This window comes from Archocentrus centrarchus, unplaced genomic scaffold, assembly GCF_007364275.1.
Source record: "Archocentrus centrarchus isolate MPI-CPG fArcCen1 unplaced genomic scaffold, fArcCen1 scaffold_63_ctg1, whole genome shotgun sequence".
NCBI classification, from domain to species: Eukaryota; Metazoa; Chordata; class Actinopteri; order Cichliformes; family Cichlidae; genus Archocentrus; species Archocentrus centrarchus.
In genome coordinates, this window is record NW_022060280.1 from 792,746 (window position 1) to 810,860 (window position 18,115).

The following is an 18,115-nucleotide window of genomic DNA, read 5'->3' on the forward strand; positions in this document are numbered from 1 at the left end:
CGGTATGTCTGTATTTTGGTTAAATAATTAAATAGTTAAAGATTAAGGCATGGTGGCACAGTGGTTAGCACAGTGCGTGGTGTTTAGCATTGGGTGGTGTGGGTTCAAATCCACTTTGGGCCTTTCTATGTGGAGTTTGCATGTTCGCTCTGTGTTTGCGTGGGTTTGCGTGGGTTTCCGGGTGGTCTGGTTTCCTCCCACAGTCTAAAGACATGTGGTTACTGGGGTTAGGTTAATTGGTGATTCTAAATTACCCATAGGTGTAAATGTGTGTGTGAATCGTTGTCTGTCTCTCAGTGTTAGCCGTGCAACATGCTGGTGACCTGTACAGGGTGTACCCTACCTTTTGTCCTATGACCCCCCCCCCAAAAAAAAGGATAAGCAGAAGATTAAGTCACATTTTAAGGCTATTACAAAGACTTGATTACAGCCTAATCTATCTTCCATGTAGCAATTTTCTGTTGATTAGAGGTCTGAAGACTAAAGTCAGATCAAATTTGATTCAAAACTGACTCTACAAAGTTTTGGAGATATCTGCATCACCCCTAGGTGTTGTTACAAAAGTGAAAACATATGGTTGTTTTTTGAGCTATAATTTTCAAATTAGTCTTGTTTCACTTAATTTTTAAAAGGTTTTGTTAAGTTGTTGTTGGCTTTTGGTTTTTAAAATTGTATAATGGATAAGTATTTGTCAGGATCAAACTTAAGAAACTCAGACATTACAGTATGAGCACAAGACTATGTAAAGGCAATTGACTTGCAGTCAATGTACCAATGTCTTGCCATAGCTGTTCTGTTGGTAAATTTGACCAAATTCTCAAACAGTTCTAAATCATTTTTAATACATTTCAGTTTGTTTTAAAATCACACAGTATTGTTTAGTGACTTTTAGATAATTATTTAATCTATAGTTATTTAGTGTTTTAGAATTTTTTCACAAATAACACTGAAGAGAAACCATCAATACACAATGTATTAAAAAAATGCTAACTTAAAACCATTCACACCTCATCTGGATCATGCTGGTTACTCTGACGCTTCTCCTTGGCTTGGTCCTCCTCAAATTTTTCTGCCTGATACATCCAAAAGTTTTCCATGTCTTTCAGTAAATTAACAAACGCAGGTGAAGTTCCACAGATGAAAGAGCATGTAGAGTGCCGGTGTGTGGGTAAATGCAACAGCTGAGAGTCAGGTGCTCAGGTGACACTGGGATATCAGAATTCACCATGGAATCAATTTTCTGAGTGTATCAACCTCGGTCAGTTTGTGACATCATGGTAGCGCTAGTCAATGAATACATTTATTGTGGAAACTCTTCAAATGAAATCTAAAAGTTAAATTTTAAATATAAGTGCAATCAAACAGAACAGCTCACAGGAATGGTCTCATTGTGTTAATGTAAAAAGTAAAACACCTGTGGTCATTCTGCAACTGGATCCCTACTAAATTATTTAACCGGTCTAATCCATTATCTTTCTCATTCTAACCATTAGTAAATAAGTAATTTGGAGGTCTAAGTGACAAAAAGAGGTGTATAAGGAATGAATATTATGACTGTGACTGGTATTTTTATTTAGGATAAGAATAATGCTTATGAACATTAGCAATACTGCTGCATCATCTTCTTCATTTGGCTGCTTTGTTTAAATGTCAGTGCAGCTGATCATCAACCTCCATCTCACTCTATTCTCCTCTGTCACACCCAACTCTGCAAGTCTTCATTCACTACATCCATGAAACTCCTGAGGTAGTCCTCTTTTCCTCCTTGGTTAAATCATTTTTTTCAGCACAATCTCGTGTGTGACTGTAGAGGTAGTCTTTCATTTCGGTTAACACTTTAGACCCCAAAATCAGAACAGAAAAAATTAATTTTTTTTACTGTGAAAACCACAAATATGTTTAACACACTATTTTTACAATCTGCTCATTGCTCTCTGGACTCGTGCCCTTTGGCCGTGGGGGCTCCGTCTGGTGTCTCCCTCCTTCCTCCTCTGGGGTGTGCACGTGGTTGCCATCAGGATGTGTGGCCTCGGGTCTTCTGAGCTCCTAGTGGGTCGTGGATGGCCCAGGTCCCCTGGGTCCTTCCCTGTTTGCCTCTGGATCATGGGGGGCGTGGTTGCAGTTTCTTGCCCTCATTATTGAGTACAGTCCATGACAGAGGCACATACACACAGCAAGATTGCGTCTATGTGTGTATATGTATATGCATGTGTATAGATATGTGAATATGTAGGTATATCTACCTTTCTTCGATTATTTTTTTCTCTGCTTTGTTTTTCTTTCTTTCTCTCTTTCTCTTTATCCCTCTTTTTCTTACCCCTTCCTTCCTGATTGTCAGGCCTGGCATAAATAAATAAATAAAAATTAAAATACAAACAATAACAAGAGTAGCCTATAGAAAACTTATAGAGCTGCTCTTGTAAAAGCAAATGTTTGGTACACCAGTGCATTCGGATCATCATTCCGATTGCGAAAACTGCCAGACATGACAGGCTTAAAAAAAAATAGTTATTGATCATAACTCTGGTTTTACTTGGCTTAGCAACACAATTTAAAAACTGGTACATAGTTTGAAGTCTGCACTTTCGCACTAAACTCAGAAAGGCAGCATTTCTACTTCATCTTAAATCAGCTATGTCATTTGGATGCACCGGCGCATCCATCAGCCCCAGAGGGTTAAAGATGGGGACCACTACCACAGTCTACCAATCCAGAGGCACTGCCCAAATCTCCATACAATGTTGCAAAGGTGTGTCAACCAAGCCAGCCCTACAACATGCAGAGACTTTGGGAACTGTGTGACTCATCTAGTTCAGGGGCCCTGCCACCAAGGAGTTGTTTAACTGCCTCAGTGACCTCACCCCTACCGTGGACAAGTCGTCCCCCTTGTCCTCAGACTTTGCTTTCTCTACAGAAGGCGTGTTAGTGGGATTAAGGAGGCCCTTGAAGTATTACTTTCACTGCCTGACTATATCTTCAGTTGAAGTCAGCAGTGCACCAGCCCCATATACCAAGTGGGTAGCGCACTGCTTTCCCCTTCTGACTCAAAATCACTTCAAGGTGGTCCAATAAGTCTTTTTCCATGGCCACACCGAATTTTTCCCACACCTGAATTTTTGCTTCAACCACCACCCAAGGCAACAGGCTAAATAAGACAGATAGGACTCCTTCTGTTTGAAGACTCCCTTCATCGCCAGTGTCCACCATCTGATTCAGGGATTACCACCACAGGCAATCAAGCACCTCCTGCAGCCTCCGCAATGGAGATGCAGAACATGGTCCATGTCCTCAGCCTCCCTGGCCCACATAAGCATTGAAGTCTTTCTACAGGACAATGGAGTCACCGGATGGAGCACCTCAAGCACTACACCCAGCAACTCCAAGAAGGCTGGGTACTCTGAGCTGTCATTTGGTACATAAGTACCAGTCAGGACCTGTCCCCTGGGTGAAGGCATAGGGAAACAACCCTCTCCTCCACCAGTGAAAACTCAGACATCCCGGCAGCAAGCCAGGAATACAAGGATACCCAACCAAGCTCACCGCCTCTCACCAAGTCCAGCGCCTCTCCAGGAGTCTGGTTCCACAGCCCAGGCTGTGCATTGAGGTGAGCCAGACTATATCTAACTGGTATCGCTCAACTTCACGCACTAGCTCGCTCCTTCCCCACCAGAGAGGTGACAGAAGGTCACAGCAGTTAATATGTTTTTGATGTTTATTAGATAAAATGTTTGCTAATATGCCAAACATAAACATGAGAGTGTGTACTAAAAGAAAAAAGCAAATCATCCCCAGATGTTTGTGATGCTGAATTTAATATGTTTCATTCAATTTATTAATTCAACGTCTAATTCCTGAAAGACTCTGCAAGACATCATTTCTGTTAAAAAGAAATTCTTTTGAATCTGGTTCCATCAGAGATTTCTTCCTGTCAAGGAGGGATGTGCGTGACTAGTCGACTAATCATTGCTATTTTCACTAGTTGGTACCAGACGTACTAGTCAGTTAGCCTAATTGTTAAGATTTTAATTGATGCCCAGTGCTGTAAATGATTCTCCTAAATGTTATGCAGCAATCTGCCACAAAATGGAGCTACAGCCCTGTTAACATTATAGAAAAATGCCATAGCTCTGCTAATCCTGGCCTGATATTTTTATTAGGTATAATATTGTTAGTTATTTTTGAAGTTTTACAACAAACCTAAAGCACACCTCTCGAAAAACAGTCATTTCCTTGCATGCATTTCCGCCTACTTCCCCACACGTTTGTACAAAGAAGTGAACTGCCCACAGCAAAAAGCAGGACCCAGGAGGGACAAAGTGCCAGCATTTTATGTTTCTGTTGGCCAGCACCGCAGGTAAAACACTGGGACATGATCAAAATGTAAGTAACAAACGCAATGCACCCGCACAAGCATAAACGCTGGCAACATCAGCCACTTACTTACGTTTTGTCGTAGCTCTACAAAGACCCAGCGCTGAAGTCTGGTCTGAATCAGGGGTAAGCTGGAGCAGACGGCTGGGGGAGAGGGAGGTCTGGGCTTCACTGCTCAGGCTGCAGCCCACAACCCGGTCCCAGATAAGCAGGTAGAACAACAAGCATTGTTCATAATTCGCGGCACAATGCGCCACACTTTTAAATCGCAATTTATTCATTTTTCAGATGTTATTTTCTCATAATTTAATGATGTGTAAACATCATTTACAGTACCGCGTTTTAATACATTTAACATTATTTTTTTTTCCTCATCGTTTGGAGTAGAGTGTGCAGTGTTCATAAAGCACGATGCGCAGTGCCACATAGTTAAACCGCATTTAAGGTGTGACTCATTATTGAAGAACGCAATTAATGATTTCAAATGTCTTTGTTTAGCCCGTTTTTGACATTGTCCCTTAAACAGTCCAAAAATGTAACTTGATATCTCAGTGTTTCTCAGTTTTATACTAGTCGATTAGTCTAATTTTTTTCCTTGTTTAGTCAACTAACAAATTAGTCGCAAGCAAAAGTTTTTCCTTCTCACTTCCACCCTACTACTATAAGACTTATACTGTAAGGTGTGATGCAAAGAGCCCAAAAACTGGAAATAACATTTGATGCTGGCAATGTGTTATGTTGTTGAAATAGAAAGCTGACTTTAAGTCTTAACAAGTGGCACCACTAGAACAGTAATTACCAAAGTGTGGGCCGTGGCCCACCAGGGGGCCACAAAGGTACTGCAGGGAGGCCGCAGTAATAACAGAAATTCAGTTTGATATTACAAGTATGCATAGTTACATATTTATATAAATGTACTTATTTATATTAGAGGTGAATTAAAACTGGTAATAGGAGGTGGTTAGTTTGTGATATTGCTAATTACTTTGAGCTAAATTTACTGCTCTTGTATTGAAGTTTGTGTCCCAGTGACAAGTGGGACACATATTGGCATTAGCACTTTACATATGACTGGGTAGGAATTAGCAATTTATAGCCAACAACATGTGTTGTTTATGTTTTTGAATCAAATTTTCAAGGAAAAACATCACGTTCTCTTGTATTTTGATTAGAGTGAACACAGGCTTCTAGCCAGCTAAAATTTCACAGGCCGGCACTATCGAAAGAGGCCCGTGGGATTTTCTGATTTTTAAGTGGGCCACGGCACTCTTGACTTTGGGAACCACTGTACTAGAGGCATTCTAGACATAACCACTAGTACAGTAAACCAAAAGATTCATATCCAAAGAACAGTCAATATTAGACAACATAATTTGATGAATAATAAAGCTTTTGTACTTACATCACCTCCAAGTGATGGTTGTAGGTCACATTCAGCAGTGGGGCTTAAATCCTGCCTCATTACCCAGATGGGTTCCTTTGGCTCATCAGGTGTGTAAGGAGATCTCACTGTTCTGTTCTTAACCTCCTCTATGGCCTCCTTAATGTCTTTGATGGCTAGAGATATAGCATCCCTCTTCTGCTGACTGCTCCTCACAATTACTGGTTCCTTTGAAGGACTGGCAGCCTGCTGTCTGGCTGACTTCCTTTGATTGGCAGTTTTGTTGCTTTTGTTAGAGTATTTGTCTTTTTTGTGTTTTTCTTCTTGCTGCAGTATCTCATTTTCTTCCTGTATGGAATCTTTTGCAGCAGGATCAAGACTTTGAGAGCTTAGGCTTTTTTTAGCTACAGAAACAATGCTATCAATGTCCTCCTCCTGGTCACAGCTGTCAACACGTGGGTATGGAGCAAACTCTGCCTCCTTTTCTGGAGTGTCTGACTCACCATCTGAGCGTTCATCATAGTGACGCAAACGGGAGCCCACTGCCTCCTGTTGATAGCAATCTCCTCCTCCTGCCCCACCCTGCAATAGCTTTAAGCCAGTCCTCCTCTGTTGAATAGACTTGCTATCTTTTGCCACAGTTGCAGAAGGTGGCATTAAGTTTGGAGCATCACATATTTCCTCATACACATGCTCTGAGAGTGAGAAAATGTCATACGGCTCAGAGTAAGCTTCAAGTGCAGCATCTAAATCTTCCAAGCTTTGACTGGGTGAGACACTAGTTCTTCCCTCAGAGTGGTTGTGGGACTGGGTATTGACACAATTAGAGTAGCCCACATTTAGTGTCTCCTCCACTTCATCTTCTCTTTTGGGATTCTGGATATCACGTGGCAGCAGTGGGAGCTGAAGAGGATAGTTAGAATGTGAATGGAGATGTTGCTGTTCAGCCTCTGCGCTTTCAGTGTACCCTTCTGCCTCAGGCCGTAGTTGGAGCCTGTAGTTGTCCTCATCATCCTCCGCCTCTCGCTGACCCTCAGCCTCTAGAGACATCATAACCAGACTGTCGTCGCCCTCTGCACGATCATTATGGGTGTGAAAGCCGCTCTCAGTGCTTGCTGAACGAGCCAGCACGGAATCGTCCCTCTCACATTCATCTTCCTTGGTCATCTTAGCTGTTTGCTGCCTTTCCTGCTGTGCTCTCTCTGCCTCCCTCTGCTGCCTCATTCTGTGCCTCTGCTGTTGGGTTCTTTTCCGGGCCTCACTGTCACCCTGTCTGCGATAACGTATCACAGCAGGTCGGAGAATCTCTTGGGGCAGAGAAGACTGTTCTCTATGTTGCAGCTCCATGTCTTGTTCCTCCTGTGGCCTGTGCTGCTGTGGCAACCCGACTCTCCTGCCAGAACTTCCTCCACCCGGCATTTCCACTGTGACACTAGCTGAGGTCTCACAGCCTCTGCAGCGCTTTTCCTGGCTGCTATGATTACAGGACCGGCCGTTGGGGTTGTGATGCTGATGGTGAGGAGGGGCATCAGTCAACCCCATCATATCCTGACCAAACTCTGTCTCTTGAGGGTTCATGGCAGTATGGTTCTGATTGGTAAAGTGGTGTCAGAGAATGGTTTAAGAGTCCATCATCAACAGAGCCAAGGCTGCTGGAAGTGACTGCAAATGGTAGACAGAAAGGAAGAAAATGTGAGCAAACAAAAATGAAAGAATATGACAGAATTCTAGTCACACTAGAATGTGGAACAATCCTATGTTCTTGCTGGAAGTTGGGTGATGCAGCAAGGACTTGCAGGGTTAATAAGCAAAAATGGTAAATGGCAAACTAATCATTCTCACTCCAGCTAGTCCAGCACATGAGGTCTTCTCAAGAGACAGTTTGTCACTTTTGTCTCTTGAATCTATGCTGACCCATGACTTATGTGTGAAGGAAGTTGTATCTGGAAGAGAAGGATTATATAAACAACCCATCGAATGGGTAAAGATAGCTTACTCTGTTTGGGACTCTCTACTTTGGGTGTTTCTACCCAAGTACCTGGAACTTTTAGCCACTGAAACAGTCTGAAGAAACTAAAGGGAACTCAAGGTTATCTTCAAGACCATTTGAATTGTGCAAAATTAGACAAATTACTTCACAGATACATAACATTTTGCATGGGACTCTCATACTTTTGCATTACCCTCACATACTTCGCTGTCATTTCTGACTTCTTCATATACAGAACCACAAGTTCTCTCTTGGCAACCCATTATTTGCTTTCTCTAGATCCACAAAGACAAAGTGCAACTCCTTCTGACCTTCTCTATGCATGTGCGTCAACACCCTCAAAACAAACACTGAATCTATAGTGCTCTTTTTCTGCTCACTGATTGTCACCTCTGTTCTTAACCTTAGCAGAGGGTTCAAGGCAGCAGTTGATTGCCCAGCGCTGGGCCATGCTGAAGTTGTCTTGCACCGGGCTGAGGATTTTGTCAGCTCCCTATCAGAACTCTTCTATCACTGTAAATAGCAAGCACACGTGCACCCCGTGCATTCCGCCCCATCGCAAATATCAGACTCAGATTTTTTTTTCTCTGGCTAGATCACTGCATTATAGTATTATTTCACTGCAATTTGCAATCTATAACCAGGCACGGCCAGTTTTGTTGTTTGTATTGTTTTGATGTGTGTCATGAATTGTAGAGCAATGAGCATCGTTGATAATGCGCGGCACAACGCACCACACTTAAGTCACAATTTATTTGTTTTTAGGATGTTATTTTCTCATATTCAATGATGCGTGAACATAATTTGCAGCAACCTGCTTTTGGTTTTATGTTTTTATTCTTCATTGTTTGGAGTATAACGTGCAGTGTTCATAAAGCGCGATGTTTGGTGCTGCACAGTTAAGCAGCATATAAAATATGATTCATCATAGAAGAATACGATTAATGGTTTCAAATGCCTTTGTTTAGACAGCTTTTGACATTGTCCATTAAACAGGCATAAAATGGAATTTGATATCTGACTGTTTCTTAGTTTTAGACTAGTAGTCTAATTTTTTTCCCTTGTTTAGTCGGCTATGAAATTAGTCGCCAGGAACATCCCTATTTCCGGTTACCCGCAAAGACCCGAGACAGAAGCATAATTCAGGCCTAACTGTTCACCATCACTCAATTAGCAAGTGAGCATGGAATTTAGTGTTTAAAATTAGCAATCTAATGCTAAACCCCCGCTAAATGCGCTGGGCTGAAATTTTATTCTGGGTACAACCCTGCTAGCATCAACAACTACAACTACTACTACAATTCTGCACAAGCAGAATTCTTTCCTCAGGCATGCTCCAAAACTGTGTTAAACAGTCTGGACAAAATGTCCACTGCCCTCTCTCCTAGACACCCCCATACCTCCACAGATATGTCATCTGGATAAACCACCTTTGCAGTCTTCATAGCTGCCCTCACGTCTGCCTTACTAATCCCCTGCCCTGTCGAATTCACTGTCCTTCATCTATCCTCCTCTCTCTCCCATTTTCTACATTCATCAGCTCCTCAAAATACTCCTTAGATCTTCTCAACACACTCTCTTCACTTGTTAACACACTGTCTTTAATTACCTTAACCTGCTGCAAAATCTTTCCAGCTTGATCTCTCTGGCTAGCCAATCACTACAAGTAGGTACCGGCAAGACCAGGTTAATGCCACTGGAAAACAATGCCCACGCAGTGGAGTGGGTAAAATTGGGCAAACTTCAGGTAGTTTAATATAAAAATCCTGGACCCATAAAATACATTATTAAATGCATTTAAAGAGTGTTCAATTCTCTTTCCAGTGGTATAAAATCATGTGAGTTGGTGTATTCTTTGATTTTCAAATAAATACATGAATAGACAGTCTTCACTCACTTTCTCTTGATTGTGCCATACCTAATCTGATTTAGTGCTCAGTTCAGATAAAATAATTACAGTGGGTGATTTTAACATCCATGTAGATGCTGAGAATGACAGCCTCAACACTGCATTTAATCTATTGTTAGATTCAATTGGCTTCTCTCAAAATGTAAAGGAGCCCACCCACCACTTTAATCATACTCTGGATCTTGTCCTGATATATGGCATAGAAACTGAAGACTTAACAGTATTCCCTGAAAGCCCCCTCCTGTCTGATCATTTCTTAGTAACATTTACATTTACTTTAATGGATTACACAGCAGTGGGGAATAAGTTTTATTACAGTAGAAGTCTTTCTGAAAGTGCTGTAACTAAGTTTAAGGATCTAATTCCTTCATTGTTATGCTCTTCAGTGCCATGTGCCAACACAGTGCAGAGCAGCTACCTAAACTCTGCTCCCAGTGAGGTTGATTATCTCGTCAATAGTTTTACATCCTCACTGCGTATAACTTTGGATACTGTGGCTCCTCTGAAAAGGAAAGCCTCAAATCAGAAGTGCCTGACTCCGTGGTATAATTCACAAACGCACAGCTTAAAGCAGATAACCCGAAAGCTGGAGAGGGAATGGCGTCTCACTAAATTAGAAGATGCTCATTTAGCCTGGAAAAAGAGTTTGTTGCTCTATAAAAAAGCCCTCTAGGACATCTTACTATTCATCATTAATTGAAGAAAATAAGAATAACCCCAGGTTTCTTTTCAGCACCGTAGCCAGGCTGACAAAGAGTCAGAGCTCTGTAGAGCCGAGTATTCCTTTCACGTTAACTAGTAGTGACTTCATGGATTTCTTTACAAATAAAATTTTAGACATTAGAGAAAAAATTATTCATAACCATCTCAAAGATTATTCTTCATGTTCGGCTGCTTTCAGCACTGCTGGTATTTGTTTAGACTCTTTCGCTCCAGTTGATCTTTCTGAGTTAACTTCAATAGTTACTTCCTCCAAACCAGCAACATGTTTGTTAGATCCCATTCCTACTAGACTGTTCAAAGAAGTCTTTCCAATTATTGATGCTTCAATCTTAAAAATGATCAATCAGTCTTTATTAGTTGGCTATGTACCACAGACCTTCAAGGTGGCTGTAATTAAACCTCTACTTAAAAAGCCATCACTGACCCAGCTGTCTTAGCTAATTATAGGCCAATCTGAATTTTCATTTTCTCTCAAAGATTCTTGAAAGAGTAGTTGTAAAACAGCTAACTGATCATCTGCAGAGGAACGGTTTATTTGAAGAGTTTCAGTCAGCTTTCAGAATTCATCACAGTACAGAAACAGCATTAGTGAAGGTTACAAATGATCTTCTTAGAGCCTCTGACAGTGGACTCATCTCTGTACTTGTCCTGTTGGACCTCAGTGCAGCTTTTGATACTGTTGACAATAACATTTTATTACAGAGATTAGAGCTTGCTATAGGTATTAAAGGTACTGCACTGCAGTGGTTTGAATCATATTTATCTCATAGACTCCAATTTGTTCATGTAAATGGGGAGTCTTCTTCAGACAGTAAGGTTAATTATGGAGTTCCACAGGGTTCTGTGCTAGGACCAATTTTATTTACATTATACATGCTTCCCTTAGGCAGTATTATTAGAAAGCACTGCATCAATTTTCATTGTTATGCAGATGATACTCAACTTTATCTATCAATGAAGCCAGATGACACACATCAATTAGTTAAACTGCAGGAATGTCTTAAAGATATTAAGGCCTGGATGACCTCTAATTTCCTGCTTCTAAATTCAGATAAAACTGAAATTCTTGTTCTCAGCCCCACAAATCTTACAAACATGGTGTCTAACCAGATACTTACTCTGGATGGCATTACTTTGGCCTCCAGTAACACTGTGAGAAATCTTGGAGTCATTTTTGACCAGGATATGTCCTTCAATGCACATATTAAACAAATATGTAGGACCGCTTTTTTGCATTTGCGCAATATTTCTAAAATTAGAAACATCCTTTCTCAGAGTGATGCTGAAAAGCTCATTCATGCATTTATTAGTTCTAGGCTGGATTATTGTAATTCATTATTATCAGGCTGTCCTAAAAGCTTTCTGAAAAGCCTTCAGCTGATCCAAAATGCTGCAGCTAGAGTACTGACAGGGACTAGAAAGAGAGAGCAGATTTCTCCCATATTGGCTTCTCTTCATTGGCTCCCTGTTAAATCTAGAATAGAATTTAAAATTCTTCTCCTCACATACAAAGTCTTGAATAATCAGGCACCATCTTATCTCAAAGACCTCATAGTACCATATCACCCCAATAGAGCACTTCGCTCTCAGACTGCTGGCTTACTTGTGGTTCCTAGGATACTTAAGAGTAGAATGGGAGGCAGAGCCTTCAGCTTTCAGGCGCCTCTTCTGTGGAACCAGCTTCCAGCTTGGATTCAGGAGACAGACACCCTCTCTATTTTTAAGATTAGGCTTAAAACTTTCCTTTATGATCAAGCTTATAGTTAGGGCTGGATCAGGTGACCCTGAACCATCCCTTAGTTATGCTGCAATAGGCCTAGTCTGCTGGGGGTTCACATAATGCACTGTTTCTTCTCATTCACCTTATTTACTTTGTTTATACTCCACTCTGCATTTAATCATTAATTGATATTAATCTCTGGCTCTCTTCCACAGCATGTCTTTCTCTCCCCTCAGCCCAACCGGTCGCGGCAGATGACTGCCCCTCCCTGAGCCTGGTTCTGCTGGAGGTTTCTTCCTGTTAAAAGGGAGTTTTTCCTTTCCACTGTCGCCAAGTGCTTGCTCATAGGGGGTCGTTTTGACTGTTGGGTTTTCTCTGTATTATTGTAGGGTCTTTACCCACAATACAAAGCGCCTTGAGGCGACAGTTTGTTGTGATTTGGCGCTATATAAATAAAATTGAATTGAATTGAATTGAATCAGGCCAGAGGACAGACCCCCTTCAAAACTCCTTCTGCGCTCAGTCGCCATTGACCTTAGGCAATGTTTACAAATTTCATATTCATTCCCAGAACACCAGCTCTCAATACATACCGCGTTTGCATAGGGTAAAATTATAGGAAGAAGTCACAAATTTCAATCAAAGTTACGGTAGATTTCTGTCATCAAAATACGGTATGAACAATTAAAAAACCCACTTAAATCTGATACCAAAATAAAGTGCAATAACAGGTTTTTTAAAAAGTCGAGTATTAATAACATTAAATCAACTGCGACAGAGTGCCATTGTTTTTAACCAATCATGGTTTGGAGGAAGTAACTATTAAAGTTAACTCAGAAAGATCAATCAGAGAGAAAGATTCTAAACCAGTGGTTCCCAAAGTGTGGGCTGTGTGTGGGCCCCTCACAAGTATGCACAGTTACATATTTATATTAATGTATTTATATACAAAGTGAATTACAACAGGTAACAGGAGGTGGTTAGTTTGTGATATTGCTCATTACTCTGACCTAAATTTACTGTTCTTGTATTGACATTTGTCTGTGTCCCAGTGGCAAGTGGGTCACACACTGGCATTAGCACTTTACATATGACTGGGTAGTAATTTATAGCCAACAGCTTGTGCTGAATATGTTTTTTGAATCAAATCTTCAAGGAAATGCATCAGTTTCTGTTTTTTTTTGTTAAGAGTGATGATGGGGTTCTTCTTATTTTCTTCACTTAGTGATGAATAGTAAAATGTCCTAGGTTTACAAAGGTTTTTTTTTTCTTTTTAAATAGAGTAAGAAACTCTTTTTCGAGACTAAATGAAGATCTTCTGAAATAGTGAGACACCATTTCCTTTCAAGTTTACGTGTTATCTGCTTTAAGCTGTGCATTTGAGTTATACCACGGAGTCGGGCACTTCTGATTTGAGGCTTTCCTTTTCAGAGGAGCCACAGTATCCACTGTTGTATGCAGTACGGATGTAAAACTATAATCTACGTCTCTTGGAGTAAAGTTTAGGTAGCTATTCTGCACTGTGTTGCCACATGGCATGGCATTCCATCCATCCATCCATTCTCTTCCGCTTATCCGGGGCCGGGTCGCGGGGGCAGGAGCCTAAGCAGAGAAGCCCAGGCTTCCCTCTCCCCAGCCACCTCCTCCAGCTCATCCAGAAAGACCCCAAGGCGTTCCCAGGCCAGCCGAGAGATATAATCTCCCCAGCGTGTCCTGGGTCTACCACGGGGCCTCCTCCCAGTCGGACATGCCCGGAACACCTCACCCAAGAGGCGGCCAGGAGGCATCCTTATCAGATGCCCGAGGCACCTCAACTGGCTCCTTTCGATGTGGAGGAGCAGCGGCTCTACTCTGAGACCCTCCTGGATGGCTGCACTCCTCACCTTATCTCTAAGGGAGAGGCCAGCCACCCTTCGAAGGAAACTCATTTCTGCCGCTTGTATTCGCGATCTTATTCTTTCGGTCACTACCCAAAGCTCGTGACCATAGGTGTGACAGGAATGTTGTATTTTGCTCAAAATGACTTAAAATGACTTTATTAATGACTTGATATCTTTATAAGTGATACGTTTGATATATATTTCACAGATTGTCAGCCAAAAACTCATTTACAACAGTTTAAATACAGCCAATCATTTTTAGAAAACCAGCAATCACTTTTTGGCAGATGATCACTTTTTGGCACAACACCCACTCTTTCCAGCTATCTGGAGACACATATCTGACCTGCTGAAAAAAGTTATTGCAACAAGACTGGGGGGAAAATAAACATGAGGTGGTGATAATAAGGTGATATGTAGATACTAGGGATGTTCCTGGTGACTAATTTCGTAGTTGACTAAACAAGCAAAAAAAAAAATTAGACTAATCGACTAGTCTAAATCTAAGAAACACTCAGATATCAAGTTAAATTTTTGTCAAAAATTGTCCAAATAAATGCATTTGAAACCATTAATCACATTCTTCAATAATGAATCGCACTTTAAATACTGCTTAACTGTGTGGCACTGTGCATTATGAACACTGCAGGTTATACTACAAACAGACAACAAAGAAAAGAACTTATAATAATTTGATGTTAAATTATGACAATACATTACTGCAAACAATGTTTATGCAGCATTGAAATATGAGAAAATAACGTTCAAAAAAATGAATAAATTGCAATTTAAAAGTGTGGCCCATTGCACCGCAAATTATGAACGATGCTCATTGTTCTACTATTCATGATACACATCAAAACAATACAACACAAACATCGAGCCATACATTTTCTTCCGCTTATCCGGGTTGCAGGGGCTGCAGCCTGAGCAGTGAAGCCCAGACCTCCCTCTCTCCCAGCAACTTCCTCCAGCTTGCCCCTGATTCAGACTTAAGCACTGGCTCTTTGTAAAACTATGACTTGACCTATGTAAGTTGCCGATGTTGCCAGTATTTACGCTTGACAAGGTGTGTTGCATGTGTTAATAACCGGTCGTGTCCCGCACCATTTCTCAATACTCAGGTACAAAAGTTCATATTTGTGTACTTGCTAGTACGTAATTGACTAATTTGTACTTGTCTACTTGACAAGTACGTACTTCCCAAGTATGGGAGGACGCAGTGCAATCATTTTTCAACTGGAACAATAGCATACGTAATGACATCACAGCTTAGCTCCAGTGTTTCTACCGCCTTCCAGCTTAAATTTACTGTGATTAACACTGACAGTGCTCAGATTTTAAAAGTCATCTCTCTGAATAAAAACATTATACATTTTTACACAGCTCACGCTGGTGACTGAATAAAGACAAACAGGTCAGATGTTAAAATGATGTTATTTTAATTCCAGAAGACTCCAAACACAACAGATGGTTTAGAATAGAGTTGGATGAATAAATAAATAAAACATATAATTTGATCATTTCTGGAGCAAGCTTGGTATCAGTCTTCAAGATCTCCACAAGCAGCATCAACAGTTGTCTCTGTGAAAAGGCTCTCGCTTCCCTCCTTGAGTAAAATATTTTTAATGTCAGCTTTAATTCGAAATAAGCTGTTAAAACAAGTGTAGCACATTTGTACATCAGGGGAAAAAAGATGAGCGAATGATTCATTTCCAAATATACTGACAGCTCTCCAGTAAGCCATTAAAATTAAAAACAACTATCCAGTTATGAAGCTTAACTTTAATCTCAGCCGAACCAATTTGCTGAGAAACAAAACACTGAAATAAGTGAAAAATCTGAGTGAATTATATCTGTGTATAACTTCGACTCAGCGGCAAAAACCAGCAGGAGTTTGAAAACGATGTGCCAGGAGTCAGGCATTCTCTCTGGGTATAGTAAGTCTCGCTGCTCCAACAGAGCAGACAACTGAGAGCAGCAGAAATGGACATCTCCTTAAACTTTTGCAATTAAGCGATATCTTGATAAACTCAGCAGATATTTGAAGTTTACGCATTTACATTCTTGCCTGAAAACATTGTAAAGTTTCTTTTGTGTCACAAAAGCAGTAATGTTCAAAATTTTACAGTTTCGGCCACTCTCCTCCACCATTGCCACTTTTGACTTTCGTTTGAAATGCATTCTGGGATAATTGGCTGTACCAAGTACACACAAGTCACTACCCGATGCATCCTCGATAGAAGGGGTGGAGCAAGAACACATCCAGGAATTTTCAGCATACTTGCCTTGATGCCTACTTAGAATTGGAACAATGCTTGGGCTGAGACTGAGGACGTTTCACAAGTACAAAAGTATGCACAAGAGCACATATTGAGAAATGGCCCCGGTGGTGCCAGCTGACAGAAACATAAAATGTTAGGACTTTTTCCCTCCTGGGTCCTACTCCTTGCTATGGTCAGTTTTTTTATGGTGCAAACATTTGTCGCTCTAGTTCTAGATGCACTGGGCATCAATTACAATCTTAACAATTAGGCTAACCGACTAGCACATCTGGTACCACTAGTGACTCTATCAACAATTAGTTGTCTATTGACTAGTCGTGCACATCCCTAGTAGATACTGATTCATTACTGATTCAATCTCATCAAAAGAGGATTATTTTGTCAGCTTTATTTTCTGAGGAATGTCATGTTACATTGAGTTTTAGTAGTGAAGCAATAACAGACACTGTTCAATTGATTATCGTTTTTTTTTTTTACTCAATTTTCATCTGTTTTCTAGTCAAATGTTATGTTCATTGAAAGTTATCTTTGTTATTGTTTGAAAGGAATAAAGATGTTGTAAGTAATTTGCTTGTTTTAGTAAATAAATAATCATTTGATGCAGAACTAACTATTTCTTATATGCAAATGACCCGAACCAAAAATTATTTTTTCTCTCTTTCTTTTTACGTTTTACTACCAAAAACACGGCAGTAATCTACAATGAAAACATGGCTTTCATATGTTTGAAAGAAGTCTCTTTCAGTTGGACTACAAACCATTTTTTCCCATTTTTTTAAACTCACTACATAACCAGAAACTATCCAGCATCATTCCTGTCTACTACAATCGCTACTTCTGCAAAGCATCTGTTTGAGTTTGGCTCCTGCATCATGTCAGTTTACTGAAGCCAAGTTGAAGTCCCCGTTTGAACGAAGCACACTATAAGAAGCATCGAGAAACTATTTAACCATCCCAGAGCACTGAATGGACTCTGGTTAGCTCTGGCGTAGCGCTGTACCTGGCAACAACAGGGCCTCTATGAGCCGATTTATTCATGTCAGCTCAGTAAAACCTGTCTCGCTTAGGAACACAAAGCCTCTTACACTACCATTTTTGAGTTTCCTTTTAAATGAATGGCATTTCGTCTTAAGAGCGCCGTTTTCCACTAACCATTCCTCAGTCAACAAACCACGCAGCTAGCATAATAATAACCCAGATGTTTCTAGCGTTTCATTATCGTTTTTGCTTTGTGTTTTAGCGAACAGTCTGATACTGAACATAGCACGAACTCACCTTTTCAGGAGTGATGTTGCGACAGGATGTAAGTCGTCACCGTCGCTGCTACACCGTCCTCCATCTTCCCTGTAGAGGGTGTTGCCTGGGTGAGCCTGAGCGTCTGTGTGTGTGTGTGTTTCCCCAGCCTTTCAGCCCCTCCTTCCTCTCACGACCTCCATCATATTACCATAAATATAACAAATGAAATTTTAAACATGTAAGATTTTTAATTCGTGTCAGGGTGATAAAGCTTTAGCAAGAGTCACAACAGCAATTATGAAAAATTATGGATAAACATTCAAGTCAATTTTTAAGCAACAAATCAAAACTGATGATTATACATTAATTTATTTTCTGCTTCATTTCCTTAATTTTTGAGTGTGCCTCCCTGCTTAGGACTATTACAGTTACTAAGTGTAACTGCTTACAGCTAATTTTATTAGTTTATTTTAAATTATATTTATGATTTGGCTGACACCACAACATTTGATTTTATGTAAATCAAAAATATTTTCAAATACAAAATTTTACATTAACACAAAGTACATTTATTTAAGATAAGATACACACCCCACACACACCCACACACACTTTGCTAC

At 40.5% G+C, this 18,115-nt stretch overlaps 1 protein-coding gene across 1 annotated transcript in view; it reads right to left on the minus strand.

Annotated features, from left to right (window-relative positions):
• The window catches only part of apba1a (amyloid beta (A4) precursor protein-binding, family A, member 1a), a 58,957-nt gene extending 41,303 nt beyond the window's left edge, over positions 1-17,654 (minus strand). The window contains exons 1-2 of the mRNA XM_030725598.1: positions 17,535-17,654; positions 5,774-7,414 (exon numbers count right to left, since the gene is read on the minus strand). Of these exons, the coding sequence (XP_030581458.1) occupies positions 5,774-7,330 (1,557 nt within the window). The 5' untranslated portion in view covers positions 7,331-7,414; positions 17,535-17,654. The remainder of the gene's footprint in view (positions 1-5,773; positions 7,415-17,534) is intronic.
• Between the last annotated feature and the right edge of the window lie 461 nt (positions 17,655-18,115).